At 33.8% G+C, this 20541-nt stretch overlaps 1 protein-coding gene across 1 annotated transcript in view; it reads left to right on the top strand.

Annotated features, from left to right (window-relative positions):
• Positions 1-15807, top strand: part of mccc1 (methylcrotonyl-CoA carboxylase subunit) — a 30325-nt gene extending 14518 nt beyond the window's left edge. Inside the window, exons 18-19 of the mRNA XM_068725075.1 lie at positions 14696-14767; positions 14860-15807. Of these exons, the coding sequence (XP_068581176.1) occupies positions 14696-14767; positions 14860-14991 (204 nt within the window). The 3' untranslated portion in view covers positions 14992-15807. The remainder of the gene's footprint in view (positions 1-14695; positions 14768-14859) is intronic.
• Positions 15808-20541: the final 4734 nt, after the last annotated feature.

The following is a 20541-nucleotide window of genomic DNA, read 5'->3' as shown; positions in this document are numbered from 1 at the left end:
CAACAGGCTATACTATGACCTTTTTTCGACAGGCTATACCATGACTGTTTCCGACAGGCTATACAATGACTGTTTTCGACATAATATACTATGACTGTTTTTTGACTTTTTTCGACATGCTATAATATGACCATTTTTCCCTTTTTTCGACATGCTATACTATGACTGTTTTCGACATAAAATACTATGACTGTTTCCGACATAATATACTATGACTGTGTTTTGACTTTTTTCTACATGCTATACTATGACCGTTTTTAAATTTTTTCGACAGGCTATACTATGACTGCTTTCGACAGGCTATACTATGACTGTTTTCGACATAAAATACTATGACTGTTTTTTGACTTTTTTCGACAGGCTATACTATGACTGTTTTCGACGTAATATACTATGACCTTTTTTTGACTGTTTCCGACAGGCTATACTATGACTGTTTTTGACAGGCTATACTATGACTGTTTCTGACATAATATACTATGACTGTGTTTTGACTTTTTTCTACATGCTATACTATGACCGTTTTTAAAATTTTTCAACATGCTATACTATGACCGTTTTTCACTTTTTTCGACAGGGTATGCTATGACTGTTTTCGACAGAATATACTGTGACTGTTTTTTGACTTTTTTCGACATGCTATACTATGACCGTTTTTCACTTTTTTCAACAGGCTATACTATGACTGTTTTCGACATAAAATACTATGACCGTTTTTCACTTTTTTCGACATGCTATAATATGACTGTTTTCTACATAAAATACTATGACTGTTTTTTGACTTTTTTCGACATAAAATAGTATGACTTTTTTCGACATGCTATACTATGACCGTTTTTCACTTTTTTCGACAGGCTATACCATGACTGCTTTCGACAGGCTATACTCTGACTGTTTTCCACTTTTTTCGACAGGCTATACTATGACTGTTTCTGACATAATATACTATGACTGTGTTTTGACTTTTTTCTACATGCTATACTATGACCGTTTTTAAATTTTTTCGACAGGCTATACTATGACTGCTTTCGACAGGCTATATATACTATGACTGTTTTCGACATAATATACTATGACCGTTTTTCACTTTTTTCGACAGGCTATACTATGACTGTTTTCGACAGGCTATACTATGACTGTTTTCGACATGCTATACTATGACCGTTTTTCACTTTTTTCAACAGGCTATACTATGACCTTTTTTCGACAGGCTATACCATGACTGTTTCCGACAGGCTATACAATGACTGTTTTCGACATAATATACTATGACTGTTTTTTGACTTTTTTCGACATGCTATAATATGACCATTTTTCCCTTTTTTCGACATGCTATACTATGACTGTTTTCGACATAAAATAGTATGACTTTTTTCGACATGCTATACTATGACCGTTTTTCACTTTTTTCGACAGGCTATACTATGACTGTTTTCAACAGGCTATACTATGACTGTTTTCGACATAAAATACTATGACTGTTTCCGACATAATATACTATGACTGTGTTTTGACTTTTTTCGACATGCTATACTATGACCGTTTTTCACTTTTTTCGACAGGCTATACTATGACTGTTTTCAACAGGCTATACTATGACTGTTTTCGACATAAAATACTATGACTGTTTCCGACATAATATACGATGACTGTTTTTTGACTTTTTTCTACATGCTATACTATGACCGTTTTTAAAATTTTTCAACATGCTATACTATGACCGTTTTTCACTTTTTTTCGACAGGCTATGCTATGACTGTTTTCGACAGAATATACTGTGACTGTTTTTTGACTTTTTTCGACATGCTATACTATGACCGTTTTTCACTTTTTTCAACAGGCTATACTATGACTGCTTTTGACAGGCTACACTATGACTGTTTTTGACTTTTTTCAACATGCTATAATATGACCGTTTTTCACTTTTTTCGACAGGCTATACTATGACTGTTTTCGACATAAAATACTATGACCGTTTTTCACTTTTTTCGACATGCTATAATATGACTGTTTTCTACATAAAATACTATGACTGTTTTTTCACTTTTTTCGACATAAAATAGTATGACTTTTTTCGACATGCTATACTATGACCGTTTTTCACTTTCTTCGACAGGCTATACCATGACTGCTTTCGACAGGCTATACTCTGACTGTTTTCCACTTTTTTCGACAGGCTGTACTATGACTGCTTTCGACAGGCTATACTATGACTGTTTTCGACATAATATACTATGACCGTTTTTCACTTTTTTCGACAGGCTATACTATGACTGTTTTCGACAGGCTATACTATGACTGTTTTTGACATGCTATACTATGACCGTTTTTCACTTTTTTCAACAGGCTATACTATGACCTTTTTTCGACAGGCTATACCATGACTGTTTCCGACAGGCTATACAATGACTGTTTTCGACATAATATACTATGACTGTTTTTTGACTTTTTTCGACATGCTATAATATGACCATTTTTCCCTTTTTTCGACATGCTATACTATGACTGTTTTCGACATAAAATACTATGACTGTTTCCGACATAATATACTATGACTGTGTTTTGACTTTTTTCTACATGCTATACTATGACCGTTTTTAAATTTTTTCGACAGGCTATACTATGACTGCTTTCGACAGGCTATACTATGACTGTTTTCGACATAAAATACTATGACTGTTTTTTGACTTTTTTCGACAGGCTATACTATGACTGTTTTCGACGTAATATACTATGACCTTTTTTTGACTGTTTCCGACAGGCTATACTATGACTGTTTTTGACAGGCTATACTATGACTGTTTCTGACATAATATACTATGACTGTGTTTTGACTTTTTTCTACATGCTATACTATGACCGTTTTTAAAATTTTTCAACATGCTATACTATGACCGTTTTTCACTTTTTTCGACAGGGTATGCTATGACTGTTTTCGACAGAATATACTGTGACTGTTTTTTGACTTTTTTCGACATGCTATACTATGACCGTTTTTCACTTTTTTCAACAGGCTATACTATGACTGTTTTCGACATAAAATACTATGACCGTTTTTCACTTTTTTCGACATGCTATAATATGACTGTTTTCTACATAAAATACTATGACTGTTTTTTGACTTTTTTCGACATAAAATAGTATGACTTTTTTCGACATGCTATACTATGACCGTTTTTCACTTTTTTCGACAGGCTATACCATGACTGCTTTCGACAGGCTATACTCTGACTGTTTTCCACTTTTTTCGACAGGCTATACTATGACTGTTTCTGACATAATATACTATGACTGTGTTTTGACTTTTTTCTACATGCTATACTATGACCGTTTTTAAATTTTTTCGACAGGCTATACTATGACTGCTTTCGACAGGCTATACTATGACTGTTTTCGACATAATATACTATGACCGTTTTTCACTTTTTTCGACAGGCTATACTATGACTGTTTTCGACAGGCTATACTATGACTGTTTTCGACATGCTATACTATGACCGTTTTTCACTTTTTTCAACAGGCTATACTATGACCTTTTTTCGACAGGCTATACCATGACTGTTTCCGACAGGCTATACAATGACTGTTTTCGACATAATATACTATGACTGTTTTTTGACTTTTTTCGACATGCTATAATATGACCATTTTTCCCTTTTTTCGACATGCTATACTATGACTGTTTTCGACATAAAATAGTATGACTTTTTTCGACATGCTATACTATGACCGTTTTTCACTTTTTTCGACAGGCTATACTATGACTGTTTTCAACAGGCTATACTATGACTGTTTTCGACATAAAATACTATGACTGTTTCCGACATAATATACTATGACTGTGTTTTGACTTTTTTCGACATGCTATACTATGACCGTTTTTCACTTTTTTCGACAGGCTATACTATGACTGTTTTCAACAGGCTATACTATGACTGTTTTCGACATAAAATACTATGACTGTTTCCGACATAATATACGATGACTGTTTTTTGACTTTTTTCGACAGGCTATACTATGACTGCTTTCGACAGGCTATACTATGACTGTTTTCGACATAATATACTATGACTGTTTTTCACTTTTTTCGACAGGCTATACTATGACTGCTTTCGACAGGCTATACTATGACTGTTTTCGACATAATATACTATGACTGTTTTTTGACTTTTTTCGACATGCTATACTATGATCGTTTTTCACTTTTTTCGACAGGCTATACTATGACTGTTTTCGACAGGCTATACTATGACTGTTTTCGACATGCTATACTATGACCGTTTTTCACTTTTTTCGACAGGCTGTACTATGACTGTTTTCGACAGGATATACTATGACTGTTTTCGACATAAAATACTATGACTGTTTTTTGACTTTTTTTGACATGCTATACTATGACCGTTTTTCACTTTTTTCGACAGGCTATACTATGACTGCTTTCGACAAGCTATACTATGACTGTTTTCGACAGGATATACTATGACTGTTTTCGACATAAAATACTATGACCGTTTTTCACTTTTTTCGTCAGGATACTATGACTGTTTTCGACATAAAATACTATGACCGTTTTTCACGTTTTTCGACAGGCTATACCATGACTGCTTCCGACAGGCTATACTATGACTGTTTTCGACATAAAATACTATGACAGTTTTTCCCTTTTTTCGACATGCTATACTTTGACCGTTTTTCACTTTTTTCGACAGGCTATACTATGACTGTTTTCAACAGGCTATACTATGACCGTTTACGACATAAAATACTATGACTGTTTTTTGACTTTTTTCGACATCCTATACTATGACCGTTTTTCACGTTTTTCGACAGGCTATACCATGACTGCTTCCGACAGGCTATACTATGACTGTTTTTGACATAATATACTTTGACTGTTTTCGACATGCTATACTATGACCGTTTTTTTACTTTTTTTGACATGCTATACTATGACCGTTTTTCACTTTTTTCGACATGCTATACTATGACTGTTTTCGACATAATATACTATGACTGTTTTTGACATAATATACTATGACTGTTTTTTGACTTTTTTCGACATGCTATACTATGACTGTTTCCGACAGGCTATACTATGACTGTTTTTGACAGGCTATACTATGACTGTTTCTGACATAATACACTATGACTGTGTTTTGACTTTTTTCTACATGCTATACTATGACCGTTTTTAAATTTTTTCGACAGGCTATACTATGACTGCTTTCGACAGGCTATACTATGACTGTTTTCGACATAAAATACTATGACTGTTTTTTGACTTTTTTCGACAGGCTATACTATGACAGTTTTTGACATAATATACTATGACTGTGTTTTGACTTTTTTCGACAGGCTATACTATGACTGTTTTTGACAGGCTATACTATGACTGTTTCTGACATAATATACTATGACTGTGTTCTGACTTTTTTCTACATGCTATACTATGACCGTTTTTAAAATTTTTCAACATGCTATACTATGACCGTTTTTCACTTTTTTCGACAGGCTATACTATGACTGTTTTCAACAGGCTATACTATGACTGTTTTCGACATAAAATACTCTTGACTGTTTTTTGACTTTTTTCGACATACTATGACCGTTTTTCAATTTTTTCAACATGCTATACTATGACTGTTTTAGACAGGCTATGCTATGACTGTTTTCGACAGAATATACTGTGACTGTTTTTTGACTTTTTTCGACATGCTATACTATGACCGTTTTTCACTTTTTTCAACAGGCTATACTATGACTGCTTTTGACATGCTACACTATGACTGTTTTTGACTTTTTTCAACATGCTATAATATGACCGTTTTTCACTTTTTTCGACAGGCTATACTATGACTGTTTTCGACATAAAATACTATGACCGTTTTTCACTTTTTTCGACATGCTATAATATGACTGTTTTCTACATAAAATACTATGACTGTTTTTTGACTTTTTTCGACATGCTATACTATGACTGTTTTCGACATAAAATAGTATGACTTTTTTCGACATGCTATACTATGACCGTTTTTCACTTTTTTCGACAGGCTATACCATGACTGCTTTCGACAGGCTATACTATGACTGTTTTCGACATAATATACTATGACCGTTTTTCACTTTTTTCGACAGGCTATACTATGACTGTTTTCGACAGGCTATACTATGACTGTTTTTGACATGCTATACTATGACCGTTTTTCACTTTTTTCAACAGGCTATACTATGACCTTTTTTCGACAGGCTATACCATGACTGTTTCCGACAGGCTATACAATGACTGTTTTCGACATAATATACTATGACTGTTTTTTGACTTTTTTCGACATGCTATAATATGACCATTTTTCCCTTTTTTCGACATGCTATACTATGACTGTTTTCGACATAAAATACTATGACTGTTTCCGACATAATATACTATGACTGTGTTTTGACTTTTTTCTACATGCTATACTATGACCGTTTTTAAATTTTTTCGACAGGCTATACTATGACTGCTTTCGACAGGCTATACTATGACTGTTTTCGACATAAAATACTATGACTGTTTTTTGACTTTTTTCGACAGGCTATACTATGACTGTTTTCGACGTAATATACTATGACCTTTTTTTGACTGTTTCCGACAGGCTATACTATGACTGTTTTTGACAGGCTATACTATGACTGTTTCTGACATAATATACTATGACTGTGTTTTGACTTTTTTCTACATGCTATACTATGACCGTTTTTAAAATTTTTCAACATGCTATACTATGACCGTTTTTCACTTTTTTCGACAGGGTATGCTATGACTGTTTTCGACAGAATATACTGTGACTGTTTTTTGACTTTTTTCGACATGCTATACTATGACCGTTTTTCACTTTTTTCAACAGGCTATACTATGACTGTTTTCGACATAAAATACTATGACCGTTTTTCACTTTTTTCGACATGCTATAATATGACTGTTTTCTACATAAAATACTATGACTGTTTTTTGACTTTTTTCGACATAAAATAGTATGACTTTTTTCGACATGCTATACTATGACCGTTTTTCACTTTTTTCGACAGGCTATACCATGACTGCTTTCGACAGGCTATACTCTGACTGTTTTCCACTTTTTTCGACAGGCTATACTATGACTGTTTCTGACATAATATACTATGACTGTCTTTTGACTTTTTTCTACATGCTATACTATGACCGTTTTTAAATTTTTTCGACAGGCTATACTATGACTGCTTTCGACAGGCTATACTATGACTGTTTTCGACATAATATACTATGACCGTTTTTCACTTTTTTCGACAGGCTATACTATGACTGTTTTCGACAGGCTATACTATGACTGTTTTCGACATGCTATACTATGACCGTTTTTCACTTTTTTCAACAGGCTATACTATGACCTTTTTTCGACAGGCTATACCATGACTGTTTCCGACAGGCTATACAATGACTGTTTTCGACATAATATACTATGACTGTTTTTTGACTTTTTTCGACATGCTATAATATGACCATTTTTCCCTTTTTTCGACATGCTATACTATGACTGTTTTCGACATAAAATAGTATGACTTTTTTCGACATGCTATACTATGACCGTTTTTCACTTTTTTCGACAGGCTATACTATGACTGTTTTCAACAGGCTATACTATGACTGTTTTCGACATAAAATACTATGACTGTTTCCGACATAATATACTATGACTGTGTTTTGACTTTTTTCGACATGCTATACTATGACCGTTTTTCACTTTTTTCGACAGGCTATACTATGACTGTTTTCAACAGGCTATACTATGACTGTTTTCGACATAAAATACTATGACTGTTTCCGACATAATATACGATGACTGTTTTTTGACTTTTTTCGACAGGCTATACTATGACTGCTTTCGACAGGCTATACTATGACTGTTTTCGACATAATATACTATGACTGTTTTTCACTTTTTTCGACAGGCTATACTATGACTGCTTTCGACAGGCTATACTATGACTGTTTTCGACATAATATACTATGACTGTTTTTTGACTTTTTTCGACATGCTATACTATGATCGTTTTTCACTTTTTTCGACAGGCTATACTATGACTGTTTTCGACAGGCTATACTATGACTGTTTTCGACATGCTATACTATGACCGTTTTTCACTTTTTTCGACAGGCTGTACTATGACTGTTTTCGACAGGATATACTATGACTGTTTTCGACATAAAATACTATGACTGTTTTTTGACTTTTTTTGACATGCTATACTATGACCGTTTTTCACTTTTTTCGACAGGCTATACTATGACTGCTTTCGACAAGCTATACTATGACTGTTTTCGACAGGATATACTATGACTGTTTTCGACATAAAATACTATGACCGTTTTTCACTTTTTTCGTCAGGATACTATGACTGTTTTCGACATAAAATACTATGACCGTTTTTCACGTTTTTCGACAGGCTATACCATGACTGCTTCCGACAGGCTATACTATGACTGTTTTCGACATAAAATACTATGACAGTTTTTCCCTTTTTTCGACATGCTATACTTTGACCGTTTTTCACTTTTTTCGACAGGCTATACTATGACTGTTTTCAACAGGCTATACTATGACCGTTTACGACATAAAATACTATGACTGTTTTTTGACTTTTTTCGACATCCTATACTATGACCGTTTTTCACGTTTTTCGACAGGCTATACCATGACTGCTTCCGACAGGCTATACTATGACTGTTTTTGACATAATATACTTTGACTGTTTTCGACATGCTATACTATGACCGTTTTTTTACTTTTTTTGACATGCTATACTATGACCGTTTTTCACTTTTTTCGACATGCTATACTATGACTGTTTTCGACATAATATACTATGACTGTTTTTGACATAATATACTATGACTGTTTTTTGACTTTTTTCGACATGCTATACTATGACTGTTTCCGACAGGCTATACTATGACTGTTTTTGACAGGCTATACTATGACTGTTTCTGACATAATACACTATGACTGTGTTTTGACTTTTTTCTACATGCTATACTATGACCGTTTTTAAATTTTTTCGACAGGCTATACTATGACTGCTTTCGACAGGCTATACTATGACTGTTTTCGACATAAAATACTATGACTGTTTTTTGACTTTTTTCGACAGGCTATACTATGACAGTTTTTGACATAATATACTATGACTGTGTTTTGACTTTTTTCGACAGGCTATACTATGACTGTTTTTGACAGGCTATACTATGACTGTTTCTGACATAATATACTATGACTGTGTTCTGACTTTTTTCTACATGCTATACTATGACCGTTTTTAAAATTTTTCAACATGCTATACTATGACCGTTTTTCACTTTTTTCGACAGGCTATACTATGACTGTTTTCAACAGGCTATACTATGACTGTTTTCGACATAAAATACTCTTGACTGTTTTTTGACTTTTTTCGACATACTATGACCGTTTTTCAATTTTTTCAACATGCTATACTATGACTGTTTTAGACAGGCTATGCTATGACTGTTTTCGACAGAATATACTGTGACTGTTTTTTGACTTTTTTCGACATGCTATACTATGACCGTTTTTCACTTTTTTCAACAGGCTATACTATGACTGCTTTTGACATGCTACACTATGACTGTTTTTGACTTTTTTCAACATGCTATAATATGACCGTTTTTCACTTTTTTCGACAGGCTATACTATGACTGTTTTCGACATAAAATACTATGACCGTTTTTCACTTTTTTCGACATGCTATAATATGACTGTTTTCTACATAAAATACTATGACTGTTTTTTGACTTTTTTCGACATGCTATACTATGACTGTTTTCGACATAAAATAGTATGACTTTTTTCGACATGCTATACTATGACCGTTTTTCACTTTTTTCGACAGGCTATACCATGACTGCTTTCGACAGGCTATACTATGACTGTTTTCGACATAATATACTATGACCGTTTTTCACTTTTTTTAACAGGCTATACTATGACTGTTTTAGACAGGCTACACTATGACTGTTTTCGACATAAAATACTATGACTGTTTTTTGACTTTTTTCGACATGCTATATTATGACCGTTTTTCACTTTTTTCGACATGCTATACTATGACCGTTTTTCAATTTTTTCGACAGGCTATACTATGACTGTTTTCAACTGGCTATACTATGACTGTTTTTGACATAATATACTATGACTGTTTTTTGACTTTTTTCGACATGCTATATTATAACCGTTTTTAAAATTTTTCTATATGCTATACTATGACCGTTTTTCACTTTTTTCGACAGGCTATCCTATGACTGTTTTCGACATAAAATACTATGACCGTTTTTCACGTTTTTCGACAGGCTATACCATGACTGTTTCCGACAGGCTATACTAAGACTGTTTTCGACATAATATACTTTGACTGTTTTCGACATGCTATACTATGACCGTTTTTTTACTTTTTTTGACATGCTATAATATGACCGTTTTTCACTTTTTTCGACAGGCTATACTATGACTGCTTTCGACATAAAATACTATGACTATTTTTTGACTTTTTTCGACATGCTATACTGTGACTGTTTCCGACATAATATACTATGACTGTTTTTTGACTTTTTTCGACATGCTATAATATGACCGTTTTTCACTTTTTTCGACAGGCTATACTATGACTGCTTTCGACAGGCTATACTATGACTGTTTTCAACATGCTATACTATGACCGTTTTTCACTTTTTTCGACAGGCTATACTATGACTGTTTTCGACATAAAATACTATGACTGTTTTTTGACTTTTTTCGACAGGCTATACTTTGACCGTTTTTCACTTTTTTCTACATGCTATACTTTGACCGTTTTTCACTTTTTTCGACAGGCTATACTATGACTGTTTTCAACAGGCTATACTATGACCGTTTTCGACATAAAATACTTTGACTGTTTTCGACATGCTATACTATGACCGTTTTTTTACTTTTTTTGACATGCTATACTATGACCGTTTTTCACTTTTTTCGACATGCTATACTATGACCGTTTTCGACATAATATACTATGACTGTTTTTGACATAATATACTATGACTGTTTTTTGACTTTTTTCGACATGCTATACTATGACCGTTTTTCAATTTTTTCGACAGGCTATACTATGACTACTTTTGACAGGCTATACTATGACCGTTTTTCACTTTTTTCGACAGGCTATACTATGACTGTTTTCAACAGGCTATACTATGACCGTTTACGACATAAAATACTATGACTGTTTTTTGACTTTTTTCGACATGCTATACTATGACTGTTTTCGACATAATATACTTTGACTGTTTTCGACATGCTATACTATGACCGTTTTTTTACTTTTTTTGACATGCTATACTATGACCGTTTTTCACTTTTTTCGACATGCTATACTATGACTGTTTTCGACATAATATACTATGACCGTTTTTCAATTTTTTCGACAGGCTATACTATGACTGTTTCCGACAGGCTATACTATGACTGTTTTTGACAGGCTATACTATGACTGTTTCTGACATAATATACTATGACTGTGTTTTGACTTTTTTCTACATGCTATACTATGACCGTTTTTAAATTTTTTCGACAGGCTATACTATGACTGCTTTCGACAGGCTATACTATGACTGTTTTCGACATAAAATACTATGACTGTTTTTTGACTTTTTTCGACATGCTATACTATGACCGTTTTTAAAATTTTTCAACATGCTATACTATGACCGTTTTTCAATTTTTTCAACATGCTATACTATGACTGTTTTAGACAGGCTATGCTATGACTGTTTTCGACATAAAATACTCTTGACTGTTTTTTGACTTTTTTCTACATGCTATACTATGACCGTTTTTCACTTTTTTCGACAGGCTATATTATGACTGTTTTCAACAGGCTATACTATGACTGTTTTCGACATAAAATACTATGACTGTTTTTTGACTTTTTTCGACATGCTATACTATGACTGCTTTCGACAGGCTATACTATGACTGTTTTCGACATAAAATACTATGACTGTTTCCGACATAATATACTATGACTGTTTTTTGACTTTTTTCGACATGCTATACTATGACTGTTTCCGACAGGCTATACTATGACTGTTTTTTGACTTCTTTTTGACATGCTATAATATGACCGTTTTTCACTTTTTTCGACAGGCTATACTATGACTGCTTTCGACTATGACTGTTTTCGACATAATATACTATGACTGTTTTTTCACTTTTTTCGACATGCTATACTATGACCGTTTTTAAAAATTTTCGACAGGCTATACTATGACTGTTTTTCACTTTTTTCGACAGGCTATACTATGACTGTTTCCGACAGGCTATACTATGATTGTTTCCGACAGGCTATACTATGACTGTTTTTGACAGGCTATACTATGACTGTTTCTGACATAATATACTATGACTGTGTTTTGACTTTTTTCTACATGCTATACTATGACCGTTTTTAAATTTTTTCGACAGGCTATACTATGACTGCTTTCGACAGGCTATACTCTGACTGTTTTCCACTTTTTTCGACAGGCTATACTATGACTGCTTTCGACAGGCTATACTATGACAGTTTTCGACATAAAATACTATGACCGTTTTTCACTTTTTTCGACATAAAATACTATGACCGTTTTTCACGTTTTTCGACAGGCTATACCATGACTGTTTCCGACAGGCTATACTAAGACTGTTTTCGACATAATATACTTTGACTGTTTTCGACATGCTATACTATGACCGTTTTTTTACTTTTTTTGACATGCTATAATATGACCGTTTTTCACTTTTTTCGACAGGCTATACTATGACTGCTTTCGACATAAAATACTATGACTATTTTTTGACTTTTTTCGACATGCTATACTATGACTGTTTCCGACAGGCTATACTATGACTGTTTTTTGACTTCTTTTTGACATGCTATAATATGACCGTTTTTCACTTTTTTCAACATGCTATACTATGACCGTTTTTAAAATTTTTCGACAGGCTATACTATGACTGTTTCCGACAGGCTATACTATGACTGTTTTTGACAGGCTATCCTTTGACCGTTTTCGACATGAAATACTATGACTGTTTTTTGACTTTTTTCGACATGCTATACTATGACCATTTTTCACTTTTTTCGACAGGCTATACTATGACTGCTTTCAACAGGCTATACTATGACTGTTTTCGACATAATATACTTCGACTGTTTTTTGACTTTTTTCAACATGCTATACTATGACCGTTTTTAAAATTTTTCAACATGCTATATATACTATGACTGTTTTCAACAGGCTATACTATGACCGTTTTCGACATAAAATACTATGACTGTTTCCGACATAATATACTATGACTGTTTTTTGACTTTTTTCAACATGCTATAATATGACCGTTTTTCACTTTTTTCGACAGGCTATATTATGACTGCTTTCGACAGGCTATACTATGACTGTTTTCGACATAATATACTATGACTGTTTTTTGACTTTTTTCGACATGCTATACTATGACCGTTTTTCACTTTTTTCGACAGGCTATATTATGACTGCTTTCGACAGGCTATACTATGACTGTTTTCGACATAATATACTATGACTGTTTTTTGACTTTTTTCGACATGCTATACTATGACCGTTTTTCACTTTTTTCGACAGGCTATACTATGACTGTTTTCGACAGGCTATACTATGACTGTTTTCGACATAATATACTATGACTGTTTTTTGACTTTTTTCGACATGCTATACTATGACCGTTTTTAAAAATTTTCGACAGGCTATACTATGACCGTTTTTCACTTTTTTCAACAGGCTATACTATGACCTTTTTTCGACAGGCTATACCATGACTGTTTCCGACAGGCTATACTATGACAGTTTTTGACATAATATACTATGACTGTGTTTTGACTTTTTTCGACATGCTATAATATGACCATTTTTCACTTTTTTCGACATGCTATACTATGACTGTTTTCGACATAAAATAGTATGACTGCTTTCGACAGGCTATACTCTGACTGTTTTCCACTTTTTTCGACAGGCTATACTATGACTGCTTTCGACAGGCTATACTATGACTGTTTTCGACAAGCTATACTATGACTGTTTTCGACATAGTATACTATGACCGTTTTTTCACTTTTTTCGACAGGCTATGACTGTTTCTGACAATATACTATGACTGTGTTTTAATTTTTTCCACATGCTATACTATGACTGTTTTTCACTTTTTTCAACAGGCTATACTATGACTGTTTTCGACATAATATACTATGACTGTTTTTTGACTTTTTTCGACATGCTATACTATGACCGTTTTTAAAATTTTTCAACATGCTATACTATGACCGTTTTTCACTTTTTTCGACAGGCTATACTATGACTGCTTTCGACATAAAATACTATGACTGTTTTTCACTTATACGTCACTGGTGCCAAAAAGACTTCGGCAAAGGACACATCAATGTATCCTTGCTTATAGCTCCTCCAGCAAGCCTCCTCGCTACTTAAGATGGAATTTTTAGATCGGTTTCCGGGTCACAAACTGACAGATCAAGGAGCGAGGGGACACAAAATTGAGAAATGAGGAGTTCCCCAAGTGTCGCCTGTTCAGACAAGTAAAGGAGCTGTTGTGTTCAGGTGATGGTGAAGGCCGGCGACACGGTGGCTGTAGGAGATCCTCTGATGGTCATGATTGCCATGAAGATGGAGGTGAGGGACTCTCACACATTTTCACCTTTTCCTTCACAGATACATTCTCTGCTGAGTTGGTAATGAAGTCGTTCTGTTTTCTGTCTCTGCAGCATACCATCCGGGCGCCCAAGTCAGGTGTGATCAAGAGGGTTTTCTTCAGCGAGGGCTCTCAGGCTAATCGCCACGCTCCTCTGGTGGAGCTGGAAGAGGAGGCAGAGGAGGGGGAGGGGAGCAGCCAGTAAACAGACTCAACCACACCCATGAATACACACCGACGGGCAGGAGCCAGAACTAGTTACTGTGTACAGTGCCTTTCACGCATCAGACATGTACACTTCTTTATTGTGAGTTTATATGTTATATCTCTGGAAACATCCGTTTGTTCTACTGATTACTGATTTAACTCACCTTAAATATTTACAGTATACTGAGTGAATACTATCAACATGTAATGCTTAATAACAGGTTGGTCTGGTAGAACCATGTTTCTCAAATTGTCATTATGTTCACTTGCTGCTTTATTAGTTTAGAGAGCTATCCTCCCACTTCTGTTTCTTAGTCATCAAGAACTTACAGGGTTTTCGCGGGAAACTGATTTTAGCAAGAAAGAGGCTGAATGTAAGTTAATCTTCGGTGCAAGTAAATATTCGGGGTTGTTGATGTCTAGTTTTTCAACAGCTACACAAGTGTGTGTGCTCTTTAGAATACTGCAGAGGTCTGCTGTTAGCCTCTGTTGTAGAGGTAGCATGACACTGAGGAGAAAGGCCCTTAGAATGGGGAGGCAGAAAACCACTCCAGAATTATCAAATGATTCCCAACTTTAGAGGCCGGATTTGAAAGTGACCCGTACGTGATGAAGTATCGGCCACACAGGGCTGTAAACAGATGATTTGTTTCTGATTCTCTCGTTTTTACTAACTGGTGTGTTATGAGACCTTGTAGACTAAAACTGATAAACACCTGTGTTCATTTTGTAGCTGTGTGATGGATGATTTTAAAAAAAAAAAAAAAAAAGTGTGGGACTGGTTGGATACTGCAATAAAAGTGTTTATAAAGTATGCACAGCGCCATGTGGTTCTTGTAGGTTGCTTAGTGTAACACTATTAATTAATAAAAATCAATTTATATTGATTAACATCTCCCTCACCCTCATTGAGCTCCACAATTATGTCTTATGACAAAATTACATAAAATAAAGTGTTCTCTACATAGATTTAGGTGTGCGGATATCTATTCTACCAGAATGAAATATACTATGACCGTTTTTCACTTTTTTCGACAGGGTATACAATGACTGTTTTCAACAGGCTATACTATGACCGTTTTCGACATAAAATACTATGACCGTTTTTCAATTTTTTCAACATGCTACTATGACCGTTTTTCACTTTTTTCGACAGGCTATACAATGACTGTTTTCAACAGGCTATACTATGACTGCTTTCGACATAATATACTTCGACTGTTTTTTGACTTTTTTCAACATGCTATACTATGACCGTTTTTAAAATTTTTCAACATCCTATACTATGACCGTTTTTCACTTTTTTCGACAGGCAATACTATGACTGTTTTTCACTTTTTTTGACAGGCTATACTATGACCGTTTTTGACATAAAATACTATGACTGTTTTTCACTTTTTTCGACAGGCTATACTATGACTGCTTTCAACATGCTATACTATGACCGTTTTTCACTTTTTTCGACAGGCTATACTATGACTGTTTCCGACAGGCTATACTATGACTGTTTTTGACAGGCTATACTTTGACCGTTTTCGACATAAAATACAATGACCGTTTTTCACTTTTTTCGACAGGCTATACTATGACCGTTTTTCACTTTTTTCAACAGGCTATACTATGACTGCTTTCAACAGGCTATACTATGACTGTTTTCTTGACTTTTTTTGACATGCAATACTATGACTGTTTTTCACGAAAAAAGTGAAAAACGGTCATAGTATAGCATGTCGAAAAAAGTCAAAAAACAGTCGAAGTATATTATGTCGAAAACAGTCATAGTATAGCCTGTTGAAAACAGTCATAGTATAGCCTGTCGAAAAAAGTGAAAAACGGTCATAGTATAGCATGTCAAAAAAAGTCAAGAAAACAGTCATCGTATATTATGTTGAAAACAGTCATAGTATAGCCTGTTGAAAGCAGTCATAGTATAGCCTGTTGAAAGCAGTCATAGTATAGCCTGTCAAAAAAAGTGAAAAACAGTCATAGTATTGCATGTCAAAAAAATTAAAAAACGGTCATAGTATTTTATGTCGAAAACGGTCATAGTATACATGTCGAAAAAAGTCAAAAAACAGTCATAGTATTTTATGTCGAAAACAGTCATAGTATAGCATGTTGAAAACAGTCATAGTATAGCCTGTCGAAAAAAGTGAAAAACGGTCATAGTAGAGCATGTTGAAAAATTTTAAAAACGGTCATAGTATAGCATGTTGAAAAAATTGAAAAACGGTCATAGTATAGCATGTCGAAAAAGTCAAAAAACAGTCATAGTATTTTGTCGAAAACGGTCATAGTATAGCCTGTTGAAAACAGTCATAGTATAGCCTGTCGAAAAAAGTGAAAAACGGTCATAGTATAGCATGTCGAAAAAAGTCAAGAAAACAGTCATCGTATATTATGTCGAAAACGGTCATAGTATAGCCTGTTGAAAACAGTCATAGTATTGCATGTCAAAAAAATTAAAAAACGGTCATAGTATAGCATGTTGAAAAAATTGAAAAACGGTCATAGTATAGCATGTCGAAAAAAGTCAAAAAACAGTCATAGTATTTTATGTCGAAAACGGTCATAGTATAGCCTGTCGAAAAAAGTGAAAAACAGTCATAGTATAGCATGTTGAAAAATTTTAAAAACGGTCAAAGTATAGCATGTCGAAAAAAGTGAAAAACAGTCATAGTATAGCATGTTGAAAAATTTTAAAAACGGTCAAAGTATAGCATGTCGAAAAAAGTGAAAAAACGGTCATAGTATATTATGTCGAAAACAGTCATAGTATAGCCTGTTGAAAACAGTCATAGTATAGCCTGTCGAAAAAAGTGAAAAACGGTCATAGTATAGCATGTTGAAAAAAGTGAAAAACGGTCATAGTATAGCATGTTGAAAAAATTGAAAAACGGTCATAGTATGTCGAAAAAAGTCAAAAAACAGTCATAGTATTTTATGTCGAAAACGGTCATAGTATAGCCTGTTGAAAACAGTCATAGTATAGCCTGTCGAAAAAAGTGAAAAACGGTCATAGTATAGCATGTCAAAAAAAGTCAAGAAAACAGTCATCGTATATTATGTTGAAAAACAGTCATAGTATAGCCTGTTGAAAAAAGTCAAAAAACAGTCATAGTATATTATGTCGAAAACGGTCATAGTATAGCCTATTTCTTTTTTCGACATGCTATACTATGACTGTTTTCAACAGGCTATACTATGACCGTTTTCGACAAAATACTATGACTGTTTTTTGACTTTTTTCGACATGCTATACTATGACCGTTTTTCAATTTTTTCAACATGCTATACTATGACCGTTTTTAAATTTTTTTGACATGCAATACTATGACTGTTTTTCACTTTTTTTGACAGGCTATACTATGACTGTTTTCGACATAATATACTATGACTATTTTTTGACTTTTTTCAACATGCTATACTATGACCGTTTTTTTATTTTTTTGACATGCAATACTATGACTGTTTTTCACTTTTTTCGACAGGCTATACTATGACTGTTTTCAACAGGCTATACTATGACCGTTTTCGACATAATATACGATGACTGTTTTCTTGACTTTTTTCGACAGGCTATACTATGACCGTTTTTCACTTTTTTCGACAGGCTATACTATGACTGTTTTCAACAGGCTATACTATGACCGTTTTCGACATAAAATACTATGACTGTTTTTTGACTTTTTTCGACATGCTATACTATGACCGTTTTTCAATTTTTTCAACATGCTATACTATGACCGTTTTTCACTTTTTTCGACAGGCTATACTATGACTGTTTTCAACAGGCTATACTATGACCGTTTTCGACATAATATACTATGACTGTTTTTTGACTTTTTTCAACATGCTATACTATGACCGTTTTTCACTTTTTTCGACAGGCTATACTATGACTGTTTTCAACAGGCTATACTATGACTGTTTTCGACATAATATACTTTGACTGTTCTTTGACTTTTTTTCAACATGCTATACTATGACCGTTTTTAAAATTTTTTAACATGCTATACTATGACTGTTTTCAACAGGCTATACTATGACCGTTTTCGACATAATATACTATGACTGTTTTTTGACTTTTTTCAACATGCTATACTATGACCGTTTTTCAATTTTTTCAACATGCTATACTATGACCGTTTTTTAATTTTTTTGACATGCAATACTATGACTGTTTTTCACTTTTTTTGACAGGCTATACTATGACTGTTTTCGACATAATATACTATGACTATTTTTTGACTTTTTTCAACATGCTATACTATGACCGTTTTTTAATTTTTTTGACATGCAATACTATGACTGTTTTTCACTTTTTTCGACAGGCTATACTATGACTGTTTTCAACAGGCTATACTATGACCGTTTTCGACATGCTATTCTAAGACCGTTTTTCGACTTTTTTCAACATGCTATACTATGACCGTTTTTCAATTTTTTCGACATGCTATACTATGACCGTTTTTCACTTTTTTCAACAGGCTATACTATGACTGTTTTTAAAATTTTTCAACATGCTATACTATGACCGTTTTTCAGTTTTTTCGACAGGCTATACTATGACTGTTTTCAAAAGGCTATACTATGACCGTTTTCGACATAAAATACTTTGACTGTTTTTTGACTTTTTTCGACATACTATGACTGTTTTTCAATTTTTTCAACATGCTATACTATGACCGTTTTTCACTTTTTTCGACAGGCTATACTATGACTGTTTTCAACAGGCTATACTATGACCGTTTTCGACATAATATACTATGACTGTTTTTTGACTTTTTTCAACATGCTATACTATGACCGTTTTTCACTTTTTTCGACAGGCTATACTATGACTGTTTTCAACAGGCTATACTATGACTGTTTTCGACATAATATACTATGACTGTTTTTTTACTTTTTTCAACATGCTATACTATGACCGTTTTTAAAATTTTTCAACATGCTATACTATGACCGTTTTTCAATTTTTTCAACATGCTATACTATGACCGTTTTTTAATTTTTTTGACATGCAATACTATGACTGTTTTTCACTTTTTTTGACAGGCTATACTATGACTGTTTTCAACATAATATACTATGACTATTTTTTGACTTTTTTCAACATGCTATACTATGACCGTTTTTTAATTTTTTTGACATGCAATACTATGACTGTTTTTCACTTTTTTCGACAGGCTATACTATGACTGTTTTCAACAGGCTATACTATGACCGTTTTCGACATGCTATACTATGACCGTTTTTCGACTTTTTTCAACATGCTATACTATGACCGTTTTTCAATTTTTTCGACATGCTATACTATGACCGTTTTTCACTTTTTTCAACAGGCTATACTGTGACTGTTTTAGACAGGCTATACTATGACTGTTTTCGACATGCTATACTATGACTGTTTTCAACAGGCTATACTATGACCGTTTTCGACATAATATACTATGACCGTTTTTTGACTTTTTTCAACATGCTATACTATGACCGTTTTTCAATTTTTTCAACATGCTATACTATGACCGTTTTTTAATTTTTTTGA

This window comes from Cebidichthys violaceus, unplaced genomic scaffold, assembly GCF_023349555.1.
Source record: "Cebidichthys violaceus isolate CVI_PGR_0920_01 unplaced genomic scaffold, fCebVio1.0.p SCAF_33, whole genome shotgun sequence".
NCBI lineage: Eukaryota > Metazoa > Chordata > Actinopteri > Perciformes > Stichaeidae > Cebidichthys > Cebidichthys violaceus.
Note: the sequence above shows the minus strand (reverse complement) of the source record. Positions and strands in the feature narration are given on the sequence as shown.